Genomic DNA, 18621 nt, shown 5'->3' with positions numbered 1-18621 from the left:
GGGGCAAAGAACCCCCATCAGCCCCAAAGCTCCCTGTAGCCGGTTACAACCACCACCGGGGGCGGGGGTGGGGGGAATTACTCTGCAGGAAGAGAAGTCCTTCTGAGAGCAGGGTCACCTGTACTTTGCTGCTGTGACAAGAAGGAACAACCAAGCTTGCAACTTAAAAGTGAGCAGAGCAAGAGAAGATGCTGTTCGCCTTAGCTGGGATTTACTATCTCTCTGCCTTTGAGTCCCAGGAAAGCCCACAGCATAGAGAAGTGGGGTGCAGAGAGGGTGGGAGAGGTGTCACCCCACTCCCACCACTGCAAACTCTGGCTTGTTTTAAACGTTGCCATCTTTACATCCTGTAAAACTAATGTCAGCGAGGAAAAGCAGTATTTATGAGCACCTGCTGTGTAGCTGGTGCGGGGCCATCACATTCTTCACACGCTCACCTCACTTGTTCCTCCTAAGAGCTCTGTGAGGTGGGAATTTTGTCCCAATTTACTCGGGAGAAGATTGGGGCTCAGACTATGTTCTTCCACAGAACTGAGATGGTGAAAACCATGGGATGGGAGTTAAATCGATCTGAATCCCAATGCTGGGATGAATTCTCTTGGCGTAAGTGCAGCTGGCTAAACACAGCCAATCACACAAAAACTTCAGAGTCCCTGGTAACTGAGATGCAAGCCCGCCTGTAGTCTCTGTGCCCAAACAACTCTGGATTTCCTCTCTCCTAATCATCTCCAGTGGATGCCCTCAAAACCAAACTTTGCTCTCTGCCCACCAGGATTCCCAGTCCATGGACAAACAATCTAGCAAGTTCCCTCTCCCTCTGCAGAGGGTTTTCTCCTCTCCAGGGGCCACTGACTCAGAAACAACAGCAACAACTGGGTTGTTCCGCACCCCACGTACCTCACAGCTGGATGGAGTCTTTCTCCTACGGCTGTGCTCCTTCCAGGCTGCTGCCCCTGCATGGAACCCCACTCCTTTGTACGTCATGTCATTAGACTGCCACCATCCTGGGAGGCTTCAGAATCCCCAGAGACAGATCCAATGGCCCGGCTTTTGGGTTCCTCTTTCATCAGCAATAATCTTATCCACCCCTGTGATCACACCTTCAGCCTGTCCTTGACCTTGCTACTCCCTCTTTGAAATCTTGATTCTGAACACAGACCCTTTCTCAGTAACCGCTATCGCACCCTCTCAAACCCAGCATGGTCCCCTGTCCTCTGACCTTGTTTCTTTGGGCCTATCAGCCGCCTCTTCTTTAATCCCCCTCCTTCCTCTGGACCACATCAGCCATCACCTTGATGATGATAATTCTGATTTTCCATGACTCATTGCTGCATATGCCTGGTAACCCTGAATGAATCCAGTGGCCGCAGTCTCCATGCCTACATTGGGTTGCTGACAGAAAAATAAAATCATAAAATTACAGAGAAGAGTAGCACAAGGAATTTGTAATAATAGCTAAGAGTCAGTAACTGAGTGTTAGCTGAATGCTTACCTCATGCTTGGTGCATGGATTATTTCATTTCATCTTCAGAACCACTCCATGCAGTAGAGATTAATATTATTCCCACCTTCAAGGGGAAGACACTGAGTCTTCGAGAGGGAACAACATGCCTACCGTCACAGAGTGGAGAGAATGAGGGAGCCCGGGTTCACATGCGGGCTGTACGGTGGTCCAGGGGCCACACCTTGGCCACTAAGCCACAGTTAGCGTCATCCATCTTAACGGGGCCCTCGGCGTTGCCTGTAGCCATCCGGCTGTGATATCCTACGATGCAATTTTAGACCTTGTCACCAACTTTTCTACCTTTCCTCCCACTCTCAACAGATGACCGTGCCTCCTAATTATAGAGAAAACAGGAGACATCAGACCGTTCGTCTTGCTCTCCTGCCACCAGATGTAAACACTTACCTGCAACGCTCTCCATGGCTGCCTTTCCCGCCTGCTACAATGTGAAATTTTTAAAGAGGAAAAAAGGCACAACTATAAGATAACAGACATGTTCTTTCCAAGGGGAGAATAAAACCATTTTATTCCGGGGGAATGTTAAAACAAAGCCATATACAATTTGTAACAAATACAATACAATTGTTTGTTCCCTAGTCCTGAATAATTACAGTATATACAAATTCAATAAGGCACTGGTTCCCCAAAAGAACACAAATGAGTCTCTTTTGAAACAGACAGACAACAAAATCCCGTATATATTCTAACTTTTCTCCAAAAAATATGGCATTGTTTTTTTGTTTTGTTTTACAAAAGGAATGATGACTGCTAAACTGAGTCACTTCTGACGCCTTCTTTCATTTCCACGGCTATGTGACTAAGTTTTCTAAGGAGATATAACTACAGAATTATTCAAGTTTTAAAAAACTGTACTTCTTTCAGTGCCTTTCACCTACAAAGAAGAACCAGAACAGACCAACAACATAAAACACTAAACTTCTAATGAACAGGCGTGACTGCAGAAACGTGGAAGTCGGTCATGACTCAGGACTTGCTCTACCTGACTACACAGCAATTGAAATGGTTCAGAGAATTCCCTGTAAATAAAACCTTAGCGTGTTTTCTGAGAAGCTTCGTTTTGAGAATAAAAAGAATGGTCGCTAGTGACTCCTGAGCTGTGCTTTCCAGGGGGTCAAAGGCCGGTCTCCTCACACACAATGTTCATAGCACTGCCGCCTGTGATTTAACAATCTACACCTTTTATAAATAAATATTACGTTTCATTTAGTACTTTATCCTAATAATATTTTACGCTCTAATCCACATAATGGAGTTGTGTCAGACTCCAAACTGAACATAATATTTATATATACATATATATTTATATAATATATACAAACATACATAAACTATAAAACCAAACATCTTAGCATACAAAACTTATATTAGCCAACAAGTAGTATTTTAGGATTCCTTTGCAGGGAAAAGATTAGAAGAAAATTTTAGGCTTTGAAATAGTCCTAAAAGTAAGCATCAACTACATTATTTCCAGGTTCCCACTCTTCTGTTGAAAGACAAAACGAAAAAATGAAATTCACTTCTGAGCTACCAGAAATTTAAAAATCAAAATGAATTATTTGCCAGTGAGTAGGTAGTCTCTTTAAGAACAATTTAATATTCCCTAAGCAAGGTGGATTTTGGTAAGATACAAGGAAAACTCTATTCATAAGTAAATTCTTGTTTCATTGAAAGACTATAGTAACTAAATGGGTCTTTTTAAGTATCTCTGGAATAACTTTTAAATGTTCATAGTGAGTAAATCAGGTTGGGGATTAGAAAGTAAGCTAGTCATTCTTCCAAAGCAACCAAACACGTAACAGAGAAGAAATTTGGCTACTATTTTAATCTCTTCCCATTCTTCACAGGAACCAACACCTCCCTAGAAATCTAGTTTACTTTGAAATTATCACCTCTCCACAATATATTCTGATTTGAAGTTATCCATGTATAAGAACTTACCTAAAAGAAAACACATTTTTACCTAAGAGATAAGCCCAGCATCACTTAAATTTAGGGAAAATCAAGAAACAGAAACATGTCCCCACTTAACGGACATAAATGTTTACTTATTTGTTTCGTAGACAATCTGATTGGAGGCGCTTAAGTTGCTCTCCTAGGCTCAGATGACTATCATGCTTAGCTCTAGCCACATACTCCTTCTAAGCTATCACAAAGAATACGATTTGACGCAAGAGAAAGGAACCTTTACACTGCTATTGAGGTTATCTTAATATCAATAAAAGCAGCATTCTGATTATATTTGGAACCAACTGTTTTTAATCTTTGAAAAATGCAGAAACCTTTTTCGTCTTCAAGGATTAAGGAAATATTCTTTCTTTGTTACAAAGGAGATGTGGTTATGAAGCACTGGGGAGTGAGTGCTGAATACAGAAACCGTTTCTCCTTATGCTTCTCCCAAACCGTAAGCACAGCTCACAGCTGGTCTCTGCTCTAGGATGCTTTCCTGGAGGAACAACTCACCAGTGCAAGCCCACTTCAGAAGTGAGGAAAATGTTTTCTCGTTTTTAATGCAGCTGTCACATTTTCAAAACCCTCCATCCTTCAGCCACCAAGTGGTGAAATGAAAATGTGTTATAAAACACTGCCCCCTGGAGTATTCTGGAAGGAACATCTTTTTTTTTTTTTTAAAGGGCTGGGCAAGGGGGTACTTTCCAGTTCTTTACTAAACACTACAGAATTTCTAAGAAGCAAAAGAAAACCACAGTCAGGAAGTAAATGAATAAAGTTGAGAGGGATGTGTACAATTTTAACCTTTATTAGGTTCCTGTTGCTAAGGAATACTGGCCCTGTCAATGATCTGACTCACGTTGCTCAAAAGTTAAAACCCCGCGTGAGTGAATAGGTGAAAAGATGTTTTGCACCAGTGCCACAGAGGAGAAAAAATAATAAATTAAAAAGTGAATTGAACGTTATGAGAATAAAATAAACTGAGTCAGCATTCCTAAGATGTGAAGCTATCACATAAGACATTAAGATATACATATTTGATCCGTATCTATTCTAGAATAATAATCAGCAGCCGTAACAGTCTGTGGCCTCCACCAGCATTCCTCTGCTGTCCCATCTGGAGGTTATATTTATCTATTTAAAAATTAAAATTAGTTAAATTAACCTAACATATGTTTCCTCTCCTTCCCTTAACTCAGACACATAAAAGGCAGATAATAACAAAAAGAAACCATATTTGTTTGTACATAATAAGTTGTGCATACATTTCCCCTTGCGCTTCTGTGAAGGGCTCTTCCACGTACAGAAGAAACAAGCCATGTGCACCTGTACCCTCATCCCCTACCTTGCTGACACTATCTTCTCACAGCACAAGAGCAAAGTATCTCTATTCTAAAGCGCCTTGTCTTCAAGACAACTGATGGCAATTTTATACTTAATATTGATCCCTTCATTTGAGAGATCAAAAGCATGTATGGGTCAATTCTCTGCCCATAAAAAAAAAAACAGCTTTGTTTGTGTTTAATGAAAAGGAAGGGACTTTACCGTGAAAGAGAAAGCCTACCAGAATCAGAAACACAAAGCGGTTCTGAGGAACAGTGTCAACATTTACTTCTAACAGAGTCACATAAAACCTTCATTTGTTCCATATCCTATAAAGCTGCAAAAGGTCACCTGTAGGAATCCCCAAACGTGGTCCCAGACAGGTGGTGCTTGTACCCGGGTGCATTCACATTGCTGCGGCCGCCCCGGTGCAGGCCTGGCCCGAGTGGTCTGAAGAGGCGCAGGGCGCAGGGGCTCTGAAGGTGAGTTCCATTCTGTTCTCCAACTTCACCGACTGTTGGTTGGTAGAGTGCAACAGAATTTTACCAATGGAAACACGTATTTGAATTTACCTTCCAGGAGAGTTTCTGGGAAGAACTTTGCTGTAATTATTTAAACTATAATAGTATAAACCTTAAAACATCTACATTATTTGTTTTATTTTGGCAAAATTAAAGCATCTTTTGAAAAAAAAAAAAAAAAAGGCAATCCCAAAATACAGGGCTTTCTTAGAAAGCAACATGCATCATATCTTGAACAAGTTACCCAAACAGTTTCTCCCTCCTACAAACAGACACGATGAATCCGTGTTTCTGGGAACTTCTCTTTGTCCAAGCTGCTCCCTGAGAGGTGAGGCTAAACTTACTGGGAAGCAGGACGATGTTCACGGCTTGTACTGTGGATGCTTCTGGAACATCTTTTGCTCTGCCCACAGACAGAAGAGTAGCTACTGGCTTTCTCCAGAGATGCTTATTTTTGCCCTCAATTCAGAGTTTAATGTCCTGGGACTCTGACATTTTGGCAAGTGTTTTCTTAACCCGCAGTGCTGTCAGTCTTGAAGCAGGATTGTGAGCCCAGCATTCTGTCATGAGTTTCCCCATCTGCCTTAGACACTGCGGGAAGGAAAAGGAAAAGGAGTTAGAGAAATGTATTATCTGTAAGGCTGGCACTTGGGATTGGCGTTTAGTTTTGGGTTTCTGAAGTTTGAATATATATTTTTAAAGATACTCTTGAAACCATGTAGGCGTAAAATTCCATAAAATTTCTTCTCTCATCATGCAAAGCTTAAATGATGAAAACAGATTTTCATGGCTTCCTTGTGATAGGAGCAAGCAGGTGGTTTTGCTGATCGTACAAGAGCGCCTCTGAAGTCAGATTAAACACATACAAAAATACCCAGGGAGTCTGTATTCCACTGCACACTCCCAGATTGTTTCTAACACCCGGTGAGCTCAAATCTTTTATCTAATTCCATACTATTCAAACAAACATGGTTATTCCTAAATCACAGCTGTCTGCTATAATAATAGCATCACACTGTACCATTTAACAAGATTAATGACCTGTGCACAGCCTCACTACAACTTTCTCCTGTGTTCTCCTGTGGTACATCAATTATTAGCCTTCCTGTTGAAAAGCTCAATTTCACTTCATTAGAAATCCTCAGTGAAGGGATTTTGAGTAATACCAATGCCCATAACCACCTTCAAAATAATATAAATTCCAGCATTTCATAAAGCTTTCTGCACAGCTCACTGGAAAACATATGTATTATTTAGCATTTCAGTAACTGGCCACAAAACCAATGAACCAAAGGTTATTTTGAAATGCATTTAACAGTGAAGAACTCATTTATGAACAGTGTTCTGTCCACTTGTCTGCACTGACTTTGGTACATTTTTTGGGGGGATGCTTCAAACTCCTCTCTGAATGTTCCTGGACAGGTTTAGAGGCTCAGAGGGCAGGTGGGGCAAGAAAGGCAAGGCTGGCCGGCTCACTCCTTCCTCTGGCAGCTCCTTGTTAGATCTGGCTAGGTTTCACCAGGACGGGCTCAGAGCCAGGCCAAATGTGGATTTTTCCCACAGCATTGCGTCATCCTTATTGATGGAGATCCACAGCACAGTCGGGCATCTCGACTAAGTCAACTTGTACCACTTCTGTGTATAGAAAACCGAATTCTTCAGATGCCTTACTTTTCTCTCATCAAAACGGGAGAATGCTGTACGTGAGTTTGTCATGGAGAAAATTCACGATGCTTTACAAACACACGTGCAGTTATTTAACGGCCTTTATGCAAGTGTCAGGACATCACCAACAAATGAAATAATGTTACCGATTATGCAGGCTAAATGCTGACCCATTCAATGTATTTTGGAAATGGCAAAATCAAAGAGAAGAAAGGAACAGATAATTTTAACACACTGCGCTTAGCTCCATATAAATTACTGCCATGAGGCACCCTTACCATCAGAGCAAAGAAAAAGAATTCCTGTGATAAATATTTGGAATTTTGGCAAAAGGAGAAAAGTCTGTTTTGACACTGGTCACAACCACATGGTGACCTACAGCCTCACCTCATCACTGCTCCACCGGTTGGGGAAGGAGGGACGCAGCTTCTTGATACACACGATCTCTCTCATGTCCTCATAAGAGGGATCGCTGGGCACTAGATCATGATAGGGAAGCTGATATTCTTCCACTATACCTGAAAATATGGTTTCATTAACGTTATTATTTTCTGTGAAGAGGAAATAAAAGTCTAACAAATAAACTATTCTCTAAGGAAAGTTCTATCGGTACCAAAGACAAGTTCAGGTTGAAAAACAGCAAAAACAAAAGCAAAACCAGCACCAACCTTGAAAACAATGTGCCCGAACGATACGATCTAAGTTTTAAAAGTGAAAAGAAAGCATAATGAAACATATTATATGCCTTCAAGCTTTTTCTAACTTCCAAAAGCTAAGTAAACAAGCATCTCAAGTTTACTTCTGATTTTATAAAGGCTCTTGTACCGTGCGCCGTTTTAAAATCTATATTAAATCTCGTTGCGAATTTGCCAGACACACCCCAAATACATACTGCACAATATGTAACTATTTCTGCTACTGCAGCATGCGTTTAGGAACCTCATAATAAATTCGGCAGTGTTTCCTACTTGAACAAAGTGTCAGATTTACATTTGTTCTGCTTAATCATAAGAATGCATTTTTGCACATTTAAAATTTAGAAAACTATACACACCTGAAAATATTAACCATGATTTTTAGGTGCAATTTTTAACTGTCTGATTTTTCTTCTCTAAATTTCCTGCATCTATCTGAACTGTCTACAAGAAATAGATCACTATTAGAAAAAAAAATATGTAGTGTTGAAAGAACGGTTAAGAAATACAAAAGAATGTCACCTTTAAGGAAAGGTACTTATCGTGCTAAATTCTATCCCATTTCATTTCCCTAGTATCTTATTTCTACCTTTTTTCCTCTTGTCCTTTAAAATAGCAGGCTGCCTGTGTCTTCTTTCTGACATTATTTGAGGAACTCCTCACAGTAATTATAAGCAGCCTCTGTCCTCAGAGGATGCTGCTCTGAACAGTCTTTCCAGAGAACCATTTCTCCCTATCCTAAATCATCTTTTATAGAAATTTCATTGCTTTTTATCTGAACAAGATGATACTCTGGTGCTCCAAAGACAATGGTGCTTCAAGGACAAAGGACAACCCTGCCTGAAAAAGTTTCAGCGTTACACCCCCTACCAGACTCTTAATCGCCTTCCCCACTATGTTGCCATGGTTACGAAATTCCTGAGCCCACCTGGGTGACGCCCACTTGGGCAACAAGACCTGTCCCAAATAAGGAAAGGCATACGCCCTGTCCCACTCCCACCCTACAGAAGGAAGGTACAAGTGTCTCTACCAGTCAGTAAATGACATTTTCACCTCGGACCATTCCTTTGTTTTCTGGCTATAAAAACTGATCAATAGCACATGTTCAGGCTCGACTCTCCCAGACTACTAGGAAGTCTGCCCGCTGTTCTGGCAGCGACCCTTCCCTCTAATAAATTCTATCTTCTTTATATTCTGCCTTGTGTCTGGAAATTCTTTTCCAACCTGCGTTTGGACCACGACAGCTACCACCAGGTCGGAAGATAATACACTACATCATAAAATTCACTGAGGGTTTACTCTAAAAAAAATCTGGAGCCTGTATTATGTCCTTTCTTGTAAACTTAAACCCATTTATAATCATAAAGGACTAGAAGGTTCGACAGTTTTTTCAGACCATTCCAACTCACCATTTATTCTGTCCCCTGCTGAGATCACAGAGCATAATTATATGTATTATCTATGTTACTATTTCCTTCCACTGTGTGTCATCTCTACAGAAGATCATGAAAGCACAAGGTCTAATGGATAGGAGATGCTCACTTCATTCCCGTTCTTCCTCCTTTTCTAATTCTCAAGGCAATGGCTCAGGAAACATCTTGAGAGAAAGGATGATGTCAATCTAATTTATCTCAAATTTCCCTCAGTGCCTAATGCTGGTGCCATTATCTGGATGGACTAATGCATGGATGGTGGGGTAGGTGCATATATGAAAACAGATATAGAGCCAACCACATAAAATTATCAACTGATCTAAGTCCGTCTTTGAACTCTAGGCCTTACTCCTTTCTCCTTACCATGCAATTAAGTTATCAAAATTTCCCATGTCTGCTGCCTTTGTGTTTGAAACTTCAAAACTTTCTTTTGCTTCCAAAGTTTGAAAGGCCTACAGCTGGATGTGTCTACTTCACCCAAAAGTACCTGGACTAGAAAGATGAGCCCCCAAACTTGCAATATCTTCATAAAGGAAAGTGTTAGAGAATAGAATGTGTGTGCTTTGCCTGCCTGGAAGAGAAAAGAAACTCATTTATTGCGAGTCTACTATCTACCAGGCATGGAGGTAGGTATGTTATATAGTTTATCTTATTAAATTCTCACAAACACATTTATGAGATAGCATTATTATACACACTCTACAGATGAGGAAAGTTGGCTTCGAAGGATTAAGTGACTTGCCCAAGGCCATACAGTTGCTATGAGGTAGAGCTGGGAATCTCTGACAAATATACATCAATCTCATACACTTTAGTACCACAGGTAACATTTTAGTACCTCCTGAACCTCCACAGGCAAAGACAGCTCTAGCAAGGCAATTAATATCCTGCTGTTTACATAAGGCTGGCTTTTTTTTTAAGCAGAGAATCATTTCTCCTTTATTCCGGTCCTCCTCCGGTTTTCAAATATAGGCCTCCTGTAGCCCTATTCGCTTTAGATGTTTAGGAAGACATAATTAGAAAAGTAATCTTGTACTTTACTTCTCCTTTAACTTCTATAAACCTGTCAATAAAATAAGTGTAGGCATATTATTCAAAAATAGGCTCATTTATTCTTAATAAAGCATGAGATCATAATTATGATGGGAGATTTATAGAATATCTGGTTAGGAAAATTTTCCTACATACATTAACTTTCCTTTTGGACTGAAGACTTCTCTTACTTTAGAGGGACTGTGTTCTATTTTAAGAGGCACAGAATTCCCAGAGTGATTAGAAGGCACGACATCATTGAAGATGATCTTTCTACAAAAGTGTGAATGCCTGTTGATTTACTGTTTCTCCTTCCTATTTAAATATTAATCTAAATATGCATTAAGTCTCTACCAACCAAAATGAAAATTCAAAATAATAGCTAACACGTACTGAGTGCTAGTTGTACGCCAGGCAGTTTTCATTCTTTCTACAATCATTGAAACCTCACAACCATCTGAGGTAGATCCAATAATTCACCTCTTTCTGACAATAAAAAAACGGAAACAGAAAAATTTAGTAACCTGTCACAGGTTCACAGATAATAGATGGCAGGTCCAAGAAAAAGAATCCCCTACTAGTTAAGGGCATGCTGCACTTTCACACTCTTGGACAAGCTCAACTAGCCGTCACGAGGAAAGGCAGCAGTGTCAAGGTTTCTGAACGAGCACAACCGTGAGTAGAGGCATAAACAGGGCGCTTGATACTGAAGAGCCTGCGACTCAGCCCCTCCCCTACTCAAAAACAGATCCTGCGGCAGTAAGCAAAATACTACAAGCAACAATGTTACCTCTGAATATTTAAGAATGTCTTCTTAGTCTTACTAGGGAATCCTTACGTTTGTAGAAAAGTTATCATGAACAATCATGATATTCTTAGGCTTGAACTTCCTTTTGATACAAACTGATGTTTTCAAACTGCTTCATGAGGAAGTATTACAGAAAGTCAAGAAGTAGAGGGGTTCCACAACGGGTGCCCCGCCCTACATTTCTGTGTCTCCCTTCATCTGTGCACAGGAAGCCACAGGAAAAGCGTCACCGATGTTGGGGGTGGAGCCAGGAGGTTGGTAGGAAGAAGCTGGAAGGGGCAGGAGAGGGGGGTCTGACTTGACGGAGCAACTGCTGGAGGAAGAGCTCAAGAGAGAAAGGAGAAAACACATGGTGGAAGGGGGTGATCTCTGAAAAGGCAAGAGGAAGCTCTGGAAGAGACTCATCAGTAGCTGGCGAAGGGAAGGAGGCAGTCAAAGATTATTCTAAGAGGTTAAATATCGTTTCCTGGGAGGACTGAGACTGCGTCAACAGAAATAAAGGGGAACATCAAATCAAACCTGATTCTGCAAACAAGACAACTCTGATTTCTGATCAGAAAGAAAGGGTTTGTAGCTCCAACAGTATCGCGGTCACTTACCTCCTGATACACATCTCCTAGCAACCTCCCACAGGATGAGTCCAAAACTGTACATGTCCGCCATGATGTAAGACTGAAAGTGATTTCTATTCAAGCTCTCATCCAACACTTCTGGAGGCATATAGCGTTTGGTGCCAACTCGAGTGTTGGGTGGTATGTCAACTTCATTCGTATCACTAAGGAAAAAGTAAAGCAAAGCACTATAAGCACTGAAGAGGACCAACAAATGACAATCAAGGTGATTCCTGACCCAGGGCTTTAATGAAAGGTGGGAAAGGATATCCTTCCAGGGTTCCTTAAAAAATACTTCCTGCCAAAAGTTAAATATTCACAGGTAAAAACCCAACGTAGATGATGTTCAATCAGAACGAATCTGCCACATATAGGATAGCATTGCCACTAGATCAAGTGTAAGCTCTAAATTATTGCTAAATATCTAGAAAATACCATCTTTCCCTTCATATTTTAGTCGCTTTGCTCTTAAAATTGGCAGGTGCACGTGTCAATTTGGTTTCAGACAGTATTTCTTAAGCCAAGTGTTGGGAGGCTTTTATAGCTACAAACAAGTAAAAAGGGATGGGAGGAGAGGACCAACAAAGATTTGCAAACGTTTTATTTTGATAAGCAGAGACCTATAAAAGAGCTTTCTACCATCACTATTATTTCATAAACCGAATAACATGTATTTTTAATAACAAAAGGAAGTCATTGAATAGAATATCTTTAGCTTTAAGAAAATTTCACAACATGCTCCATTCATTATTATTCCCCACAGATGGGGAAGAAATTCCTGGTGGAAGGACATCGATCTAGAGGCTGGCACACAGGAACCATGGCCTCGGTGCCGCGAGCTGGAGCCGGAGCTACGAACCCATGTTGCAAAGCTGCTAAACTATGATGACTCGAGGGGCTGACCATTAAATGAGAGGATGCATGTGACATGGCTGCCAGTGCAGCAGCGAGCACACAGCACAAGTCTAACAAGTCCCACAGCTCAATAGAAACTACTGGGACTGAGGGGTGATGAGCCCCCATTTAGACGGATGATGAAACTATGAGACAGGAAAGGTCTTGTACAAAAACTCACAAGTAATCTGAAGTTTGTGGAAAACCTTGGATAAACCTTCCTCTCTCCCGATTCCCAAGAGTTTTTCTTTTTCTTTTCAACACACTCCACTGACTCTCAAGCATTTACATGTTCTTTTTCCTCAACGTGGAAAACAGTTGCATAAGTCAGATATCACATTTATCATGCTGTGTCACAGACACCTGCAAACTTAGCAAAACACTAGTGGCTTTTGGGGAAAAAACCTCTGGGCCTGATCTTATCGCCTCAATCTCTGTCTTCTAAAACTCTGTATATCTCAACACTGTTTACATTTACTAACACTTATAGAGCTTCATTCTTACGACCCTTTAAAATTCACTTCCAGCTAAAATCCTTAAGCTAAAGCTATTTCATCAGACGTGTCACTAGGATACTCATTAGGCCCCTTGGGATCTTCTCAAAGCAACAACTCTCAAGGAGCCTCTTTTCCTAAAATAAAAGTTAAAGTGGAAATTGTTTAAAATGAAAAAAAACTAACGAGCTGGTACTCCTTACCATCTGTGAACGTAGGTCTTAGTGCTCTGGGCTCTTTTCTAAGACTAGAAAGAGTTTAAAACGTGAATCATAGTATTTACCAGCAGGATACAATAGAAAAATGTCACCTGTGTACCTAAATAGTACATAGTAAGGAAGGAACGTTGAGCAGAGAAGAGGCTTAATGATAACCATTAGATTTAAAAGATGCCACAAAGGCTCCATCTTCAATTATAAAGCAATTTCTCTCCTCTTCTACCCACTGACACCTCTTATGTGAACACACAGTGGATATTTCATTAATATGTTATATGTGTGTGTTATAATTTATAATTTTGAATCATTAGAGAAAGACAGTGCTGGGATTGGATAGAGGATTCTGGGTTCTATGCAGAGAAACGAACATGGGGGTTTGCAGATGGAAAGAAGATGCTAAGGGGCCTAAATTACATTCCAGAACATGTCCTGGGAAGGGAAACCAGAAACAGTCCTAGCATGGGCCCTGCAGGAGCGCATTTAAGCCAAAGACATACTCTGACCACAGGTGATAAAGATTTTAGGCAATTCCTTTCCATTCTTACACTTAGGTCCTTAATGTTTTATTTGGATTCGGGAGGCCAGGAAGGGCTGATGGAATTCGTGACATGGAGACATCTATTGGAAAACTAAGAGGTAACTGGTATTCTATGATAACGGAATTAAGATTTGTGATGGGCAGACTATACACAGTTCTCTAAACTCTCATTCCCTCAAACACTGAAAAAACATATAGTCAAGGATGTGGCTTGCCCATCAAAGGCCCCCAAACCAGTCCCTTACACAGGCCACGTGTGCTCGGCACAGCTGTACCTCTTCAACCTTCCTCCCCCCATCCTAGGGGTTCCCCCACTAGTATCTGAATAAACATCTCCCCTGCGAGTCTCTGAGTAAATATCTTCCCCTAGAAGAATCTGAATAAATATTCTCCCTTGTAGTATCTCAATAAATATCCATCTTCCACCCTAAGACAGTAAACTCCTCTGAGCTCTGAATAACTGTCATAATCATTTGTTATGTCCCTAAAGAGCACAGCCCCCTTCGTCTCCACTCACAGTGTGCCTTGCACATGGCAGATAAAGAATATACTTTAAACGAAAGAAGGAGAAGGCCTTTTTATAGTAAACTTCACTGTGCGTGATTTAAAGAGATACGTAAAAATCTCTGTAGACCATAAAAGGAGACATTACAGGTATACAGGAAGATAAACTGAATTTTGTTAAGCAAATTAATTTTGTAACAGGTGACTATTAACCCAACGGCACACGCCTTTAGCACTATATTTAAAGAACAAACATACTAACTATAAGTAATTCCCATCTGACATGACAAAGTATCAGATCCTCCAAGATACACAGCTCTGTCCCTTCTTCCCTCGGGAGGGTTTCTCTACTTGAAAGTAATTATACTGTATTTCTCTCCCAGGTCTTCAGTCACATCATCTTACCCGTCCTCAAATAAGGGCAGAGAAAAATGGAACTTGTATTAATCTTCAAGACCAAAAAGAGAAATTAAAGTGATTTAACACTCGGGCAGCAAGAGTAAAAGAAGAAAAAGAGACGGGAAGTAGAGTCAGACAGTGCAGAGCCTTGAGGCTAGGTACGGAGTCACTGAAGGAAAGGGCCAAGCAGAGGGAGGAAGAAGAAAAGGCCAGGTTGCCTTCAGCTTTCCCTGCCTTCCTTTTCCATGGAGGCCGGGAGGGCTGAGAGCAGATGTTGGCAAGAAAAGATGGATACAGCACAAGGGGGCAGAGTCGGAGAAGAACTCCGAACCCACAACATAATTCCATGTGCCACAGTGGCTACACGTACACATATGTGTGTAAATTGTCAAATCACATACAGGAAATATAAATGCCAACCGGGATACTGGTTACTTCTGGGTGGAAAAGGGAGGATAAAACAGGGAGGAGAGTACAAAAGGGTTCTTTAACACTGGATTTCTTTTTTTAAAAAAAAAGACCAGACAAAAATAAGGCAAATTGTTAATATCATTCTTAAATTATTACATGAGTGACTCATTATTTTTTATATTATCTGTATGTTTAAAATATATTATAAATAAAAAGAACAGCAGGATGAGGACCAAGAAAAGTATACATGTCAAGGATTAAGGCACAGGTTAGAGGCACAAGGCTCTGAAGATCAAAAGTCCTCTAAATAAACTGGACAAAAGTACAGAAAAGATACATTTCTACCATCAAAATGTGGGTGCTGCATTCACTGTAGAGGAAACACGATCTCTCTTCTCCTTTCCCATAGAGAAGGGATGGAAATATTTGCACAAAAGGGTCATGATTAAAGAACTGGGTTTAGAGAATTACAGGGGCACTGTTACCCAATCATATTTTTACAACTAATACTTCTACTAGATCCAACAAGGCTTTTGTCCCTGTTAATGTGAGTACCACTAAGATACAGATTTAAGTGGAACTGGAAGAAAATAAAAGTAAAATTTGAATAAAATAAGTTAAGGGATGTAGAGTAAATTCCTCTCCAGAAAAAACCCTGTGCTAGAATCATACTTTAATGGGTACTTTTCTTATGAACTTTAGAGACAGCAGGGCTGGGACAGGATAAAATAAAAATACCTAAAAACAGTCAGAGACCTTCAAGATGGCAGAAGAGTAAGACGTGAAGATCACCTTCCTCCCCACAAATACATCAGAAATACATCTACACGTGGAACAACTCCTACAGAACACCTACTGAATGCTGGCAGAAGACCTCAGACCTCCCAAAAGGCAAGAAACTCCCCAAATACCTGGATAGAGCAAAAGAAAAAACAGAGACAAAAGGATAGGGATGGGACCTGCACCAGTGCGAGGAAGCCGTGAAGGAGGAAAGGTTTCCACACACTAGGAGCCCCTTCGCGGGCGGAGACTGCGGGTGGCAGAGTGGGGAAGCTTCGGAGCCGCGGAGGAGAGCACAGCAAAAGGGGTGCGGAGGGCAAAACGGAGAGATTCCCGCACAGAGGATCGGCGCCGACCAGCACTCACCAGCCCGACAGGCTTGTCTGCTCATCCGCCGGGGCAGGCGGGGCTGGGAGCTGAGGCTCGGGCTTCGGTCGGACCGCAGGGAGAGGACTGGGGTTGGCAGCGTGAACACAGCCTGCAGGGGGTTAGTGCGCCACGGCTAGCCGGGAGGGAGTCCGGGGAAAAGTCTGGACCTGCTGAAGAGGCAAGAGACTTTTTCTTGCCTCTTTGTTTCCTGGTGCGCGAGGAGAGGGGATTAAGAGCGCCGCTTAAAGGAGCTCCAGACACGGGCGCGAGCCACGGCTAAAAGCGCGGACCCCAGAGACGGGCAAGAGACGCTAAGGCTGCTGCTGCCGCCACCAAGAAGCCTGTGTGCGAGTACAGGTCACTCTCCACACCCCCCTTCCGGGAGCCTGTGCAGCCCGCCACTGCCAGGGTCCCGTGATCCAGGGGCAACTTCCCCAGGAGAACGCACGGCCTGAGTGAGCCAGACCCCCCGAATCAGCGGCTCCTTTAACCCTGTCCTGTCTGAGCGAAGAACAGACATCCTCAGGCAATCTACACCCAGAAGCGTGTCCAAATCCAAAGCTGAGCCCCGGGAGCTGTGCAAACAAAGAAGAGAAAGGGAAATCTCTCCCAGCAGCCTCAGGAGCAGCAGATTAAATCTCCACAGTCAACTTGATGTACCTGCAGCTGTGGAATACAAGAATAGACAACGAATCATCCCAAAATTGAGGCAGTGAACTTAGGGAGCAACGATATTTTTTTTTTCCTTTTTCTCTTTTTGTGAGTATGTGTATGCTTCTGTGTGTGATTTTGTCTGTATAGCTTTGCTTTTACCATTTGCCCTAAGGTTCTGTCTGGTCACTTTCTTTTTTTAGTATAGTTTTTAGTGCTTGTTATCATAGATGGATTTGTTTTTTGGTTTGGTTGCTCTTTTATTTTATAATTACTTTTAAATTTTTAAAATTTTTTTATTTTTTAATAACTTTATTTTATTTTTCTTTCTTTCTTTTTCTCTCCCTTTTCTTCTGAGCCATGTGTCTGACAGGGTCTTTGTGCTCTGACCGGGTGTCAGGCCTGTGCCTCTGAGGTGGGAGACCCAAGTTCAGGACATTGGTCCACCAGAGACCTACCAGCTCCACATAATATCAAACAGCAAGAGCTCTCCCAGACATCTCCATCTCAGTGCTAAGACCCAGCTCCACTCAAAGACCAGCAAGCTCCAGTGCTGGACACAACATGCCAAACAACTAGCAAGACAGGAACGCAACCCACCCATTAGCAGAGAGGCTGTTTAAAATCATAATAAGGTCACAGACACCCCAAAACACACCACCAGACGTGGACCTGCCCATCAGAAAGACAAGATCCAGACTCATCCACCAGAACACAGGCACTACTCACCTCCACCAGGAAGCCTGCACAACCCACTGAACCAACCTTAGCCACTGGGGGCAGACACCAAAAACAACAGGAACTACGAACCTGCAGCCTGCAAAAAGGAGACCCCAAACACAGTAAGTTAAGCAAAATGAGAAGACAGAAAAACACACAGCAGATGAAGGAGCAAGGTAAAAACCTACCAGACCAAACAAATGAAGAGCAAATAGGCAGTCTACCTGAAAAAGGATTCAGAGCAATGATAGTAAAGATGATCCAAAATCGTGGAAACACAGTGGAGAAAATACAAGAAGCATTTAACAAGGACCTAGAAGAAATGAAGAGCAAACAAACAATGATGAACAACACAATAAATGAAATTAAAAATTCTCTAGAAAGAATCAATAGCAGAATAACTGAGGCAGAAGAACCGATAAGAGACCTGGAAGATAAAATAGTGGAAATAACTACTGCAGAGCAGAATAAAGAAAAAAGAATGAAAAGAATGAAGACAGTCTCAGAGACCTCTGGGACAACATTAAACACACCAATATTCGAATTATAGGGGTCCCAGAAGAAGAAGAGAAAAAGAAAGGGACTGACAAAATATTTGAAGAGATTACAGTTCAAAACTTTCCTAATATGGGAAAGGAAATAGTTAATCAAGTCCAGGAAGCACAGAGACTCCCATACAGGATAAATCCAAGGAGAAACACGCCAAGACACATATTAATCAAACTATCAAAAATTAAATACAAAGAAAAAGTATTAAAATCAGCAAGCAAAAAACAACAAATAATATACAAGGAAATCCCCATAAGGTTAAAAGCTGATCTTTCAGAAGAAACTCTGCAAGCCAGAAGGGAGTGGCAGGACATATTTAAAGTGATAAAAGGCAAAAACCTACAACCAAGATTACTCTACCCAGCAAGGATCTCATTCAGATTTGACGGAGAAATTAAACCTTTACAGACAAGCGAAAGCTAAAAGAATTCAGCACCACCAAACGAGCTTTACAACAAATGTTAAAGGAACTACTCTAGGCAGGAAACACAAGAGAAGGAAAAGACCTACAATAACAAACCAAAACAATTAAGA

The 18621-nt window shown here is 41.4% G+C and overlaps 1 protein-coding gene across 2 annotated transcripts in view; it reads right to left on the bottom strand.

Annotated features, from left to right (window-relative positions):
• Window positions 1-5186: 5186 nt before the first annotated feature.
• The window catches only part of BMPR1B (bone morphogenetic protein receptor type 1B), a 113266-nt gene continuing 99831 nt past the window's right edge, over window positions 5187-18621 (bottom strand). For both annotated transcript variants that reach the window (XM_060011609.1, XM_060011611.1), the window contains 3 exons: window positions 11549-11724; window positions 7369-7499; window positions 5187-5907 (listed from right to left, as the gene is read on the bottom strand). In XM_060011609.1, coding sequence (XP_059867592.1) covers window positions 5782-5907; window positions 7369-7499; window positions 11549-11724 — 433 coding nt within the window. In that variant the 3' untranslated portion in view covers window positions 5187-5781. The remainder of the gene's footprint in view (window positions 5908-7368; window positions 7500-11548; window positions 11725-18621) is intronic.

Source organism: Delphinus delphis, chromosome 5 (genome assembly GCF_949987515.2).
Source record: "Delphinus delphis chromosome 5, mDelDel1.2, whole genome shotgun sequence".
In the NCBI taxonomy this organism is placed as follows: domain Eukaryota; kingdom Metazoa; phylum Chordata; class Mammalia; order Artiodactyla; family Delphinidae; genus Delphinus; species Delphinus delphis.
Note: the sequence above shows the minus strand (reverse complement) of the source record. Positions and strands in the feature narration are given on the sequence as shown.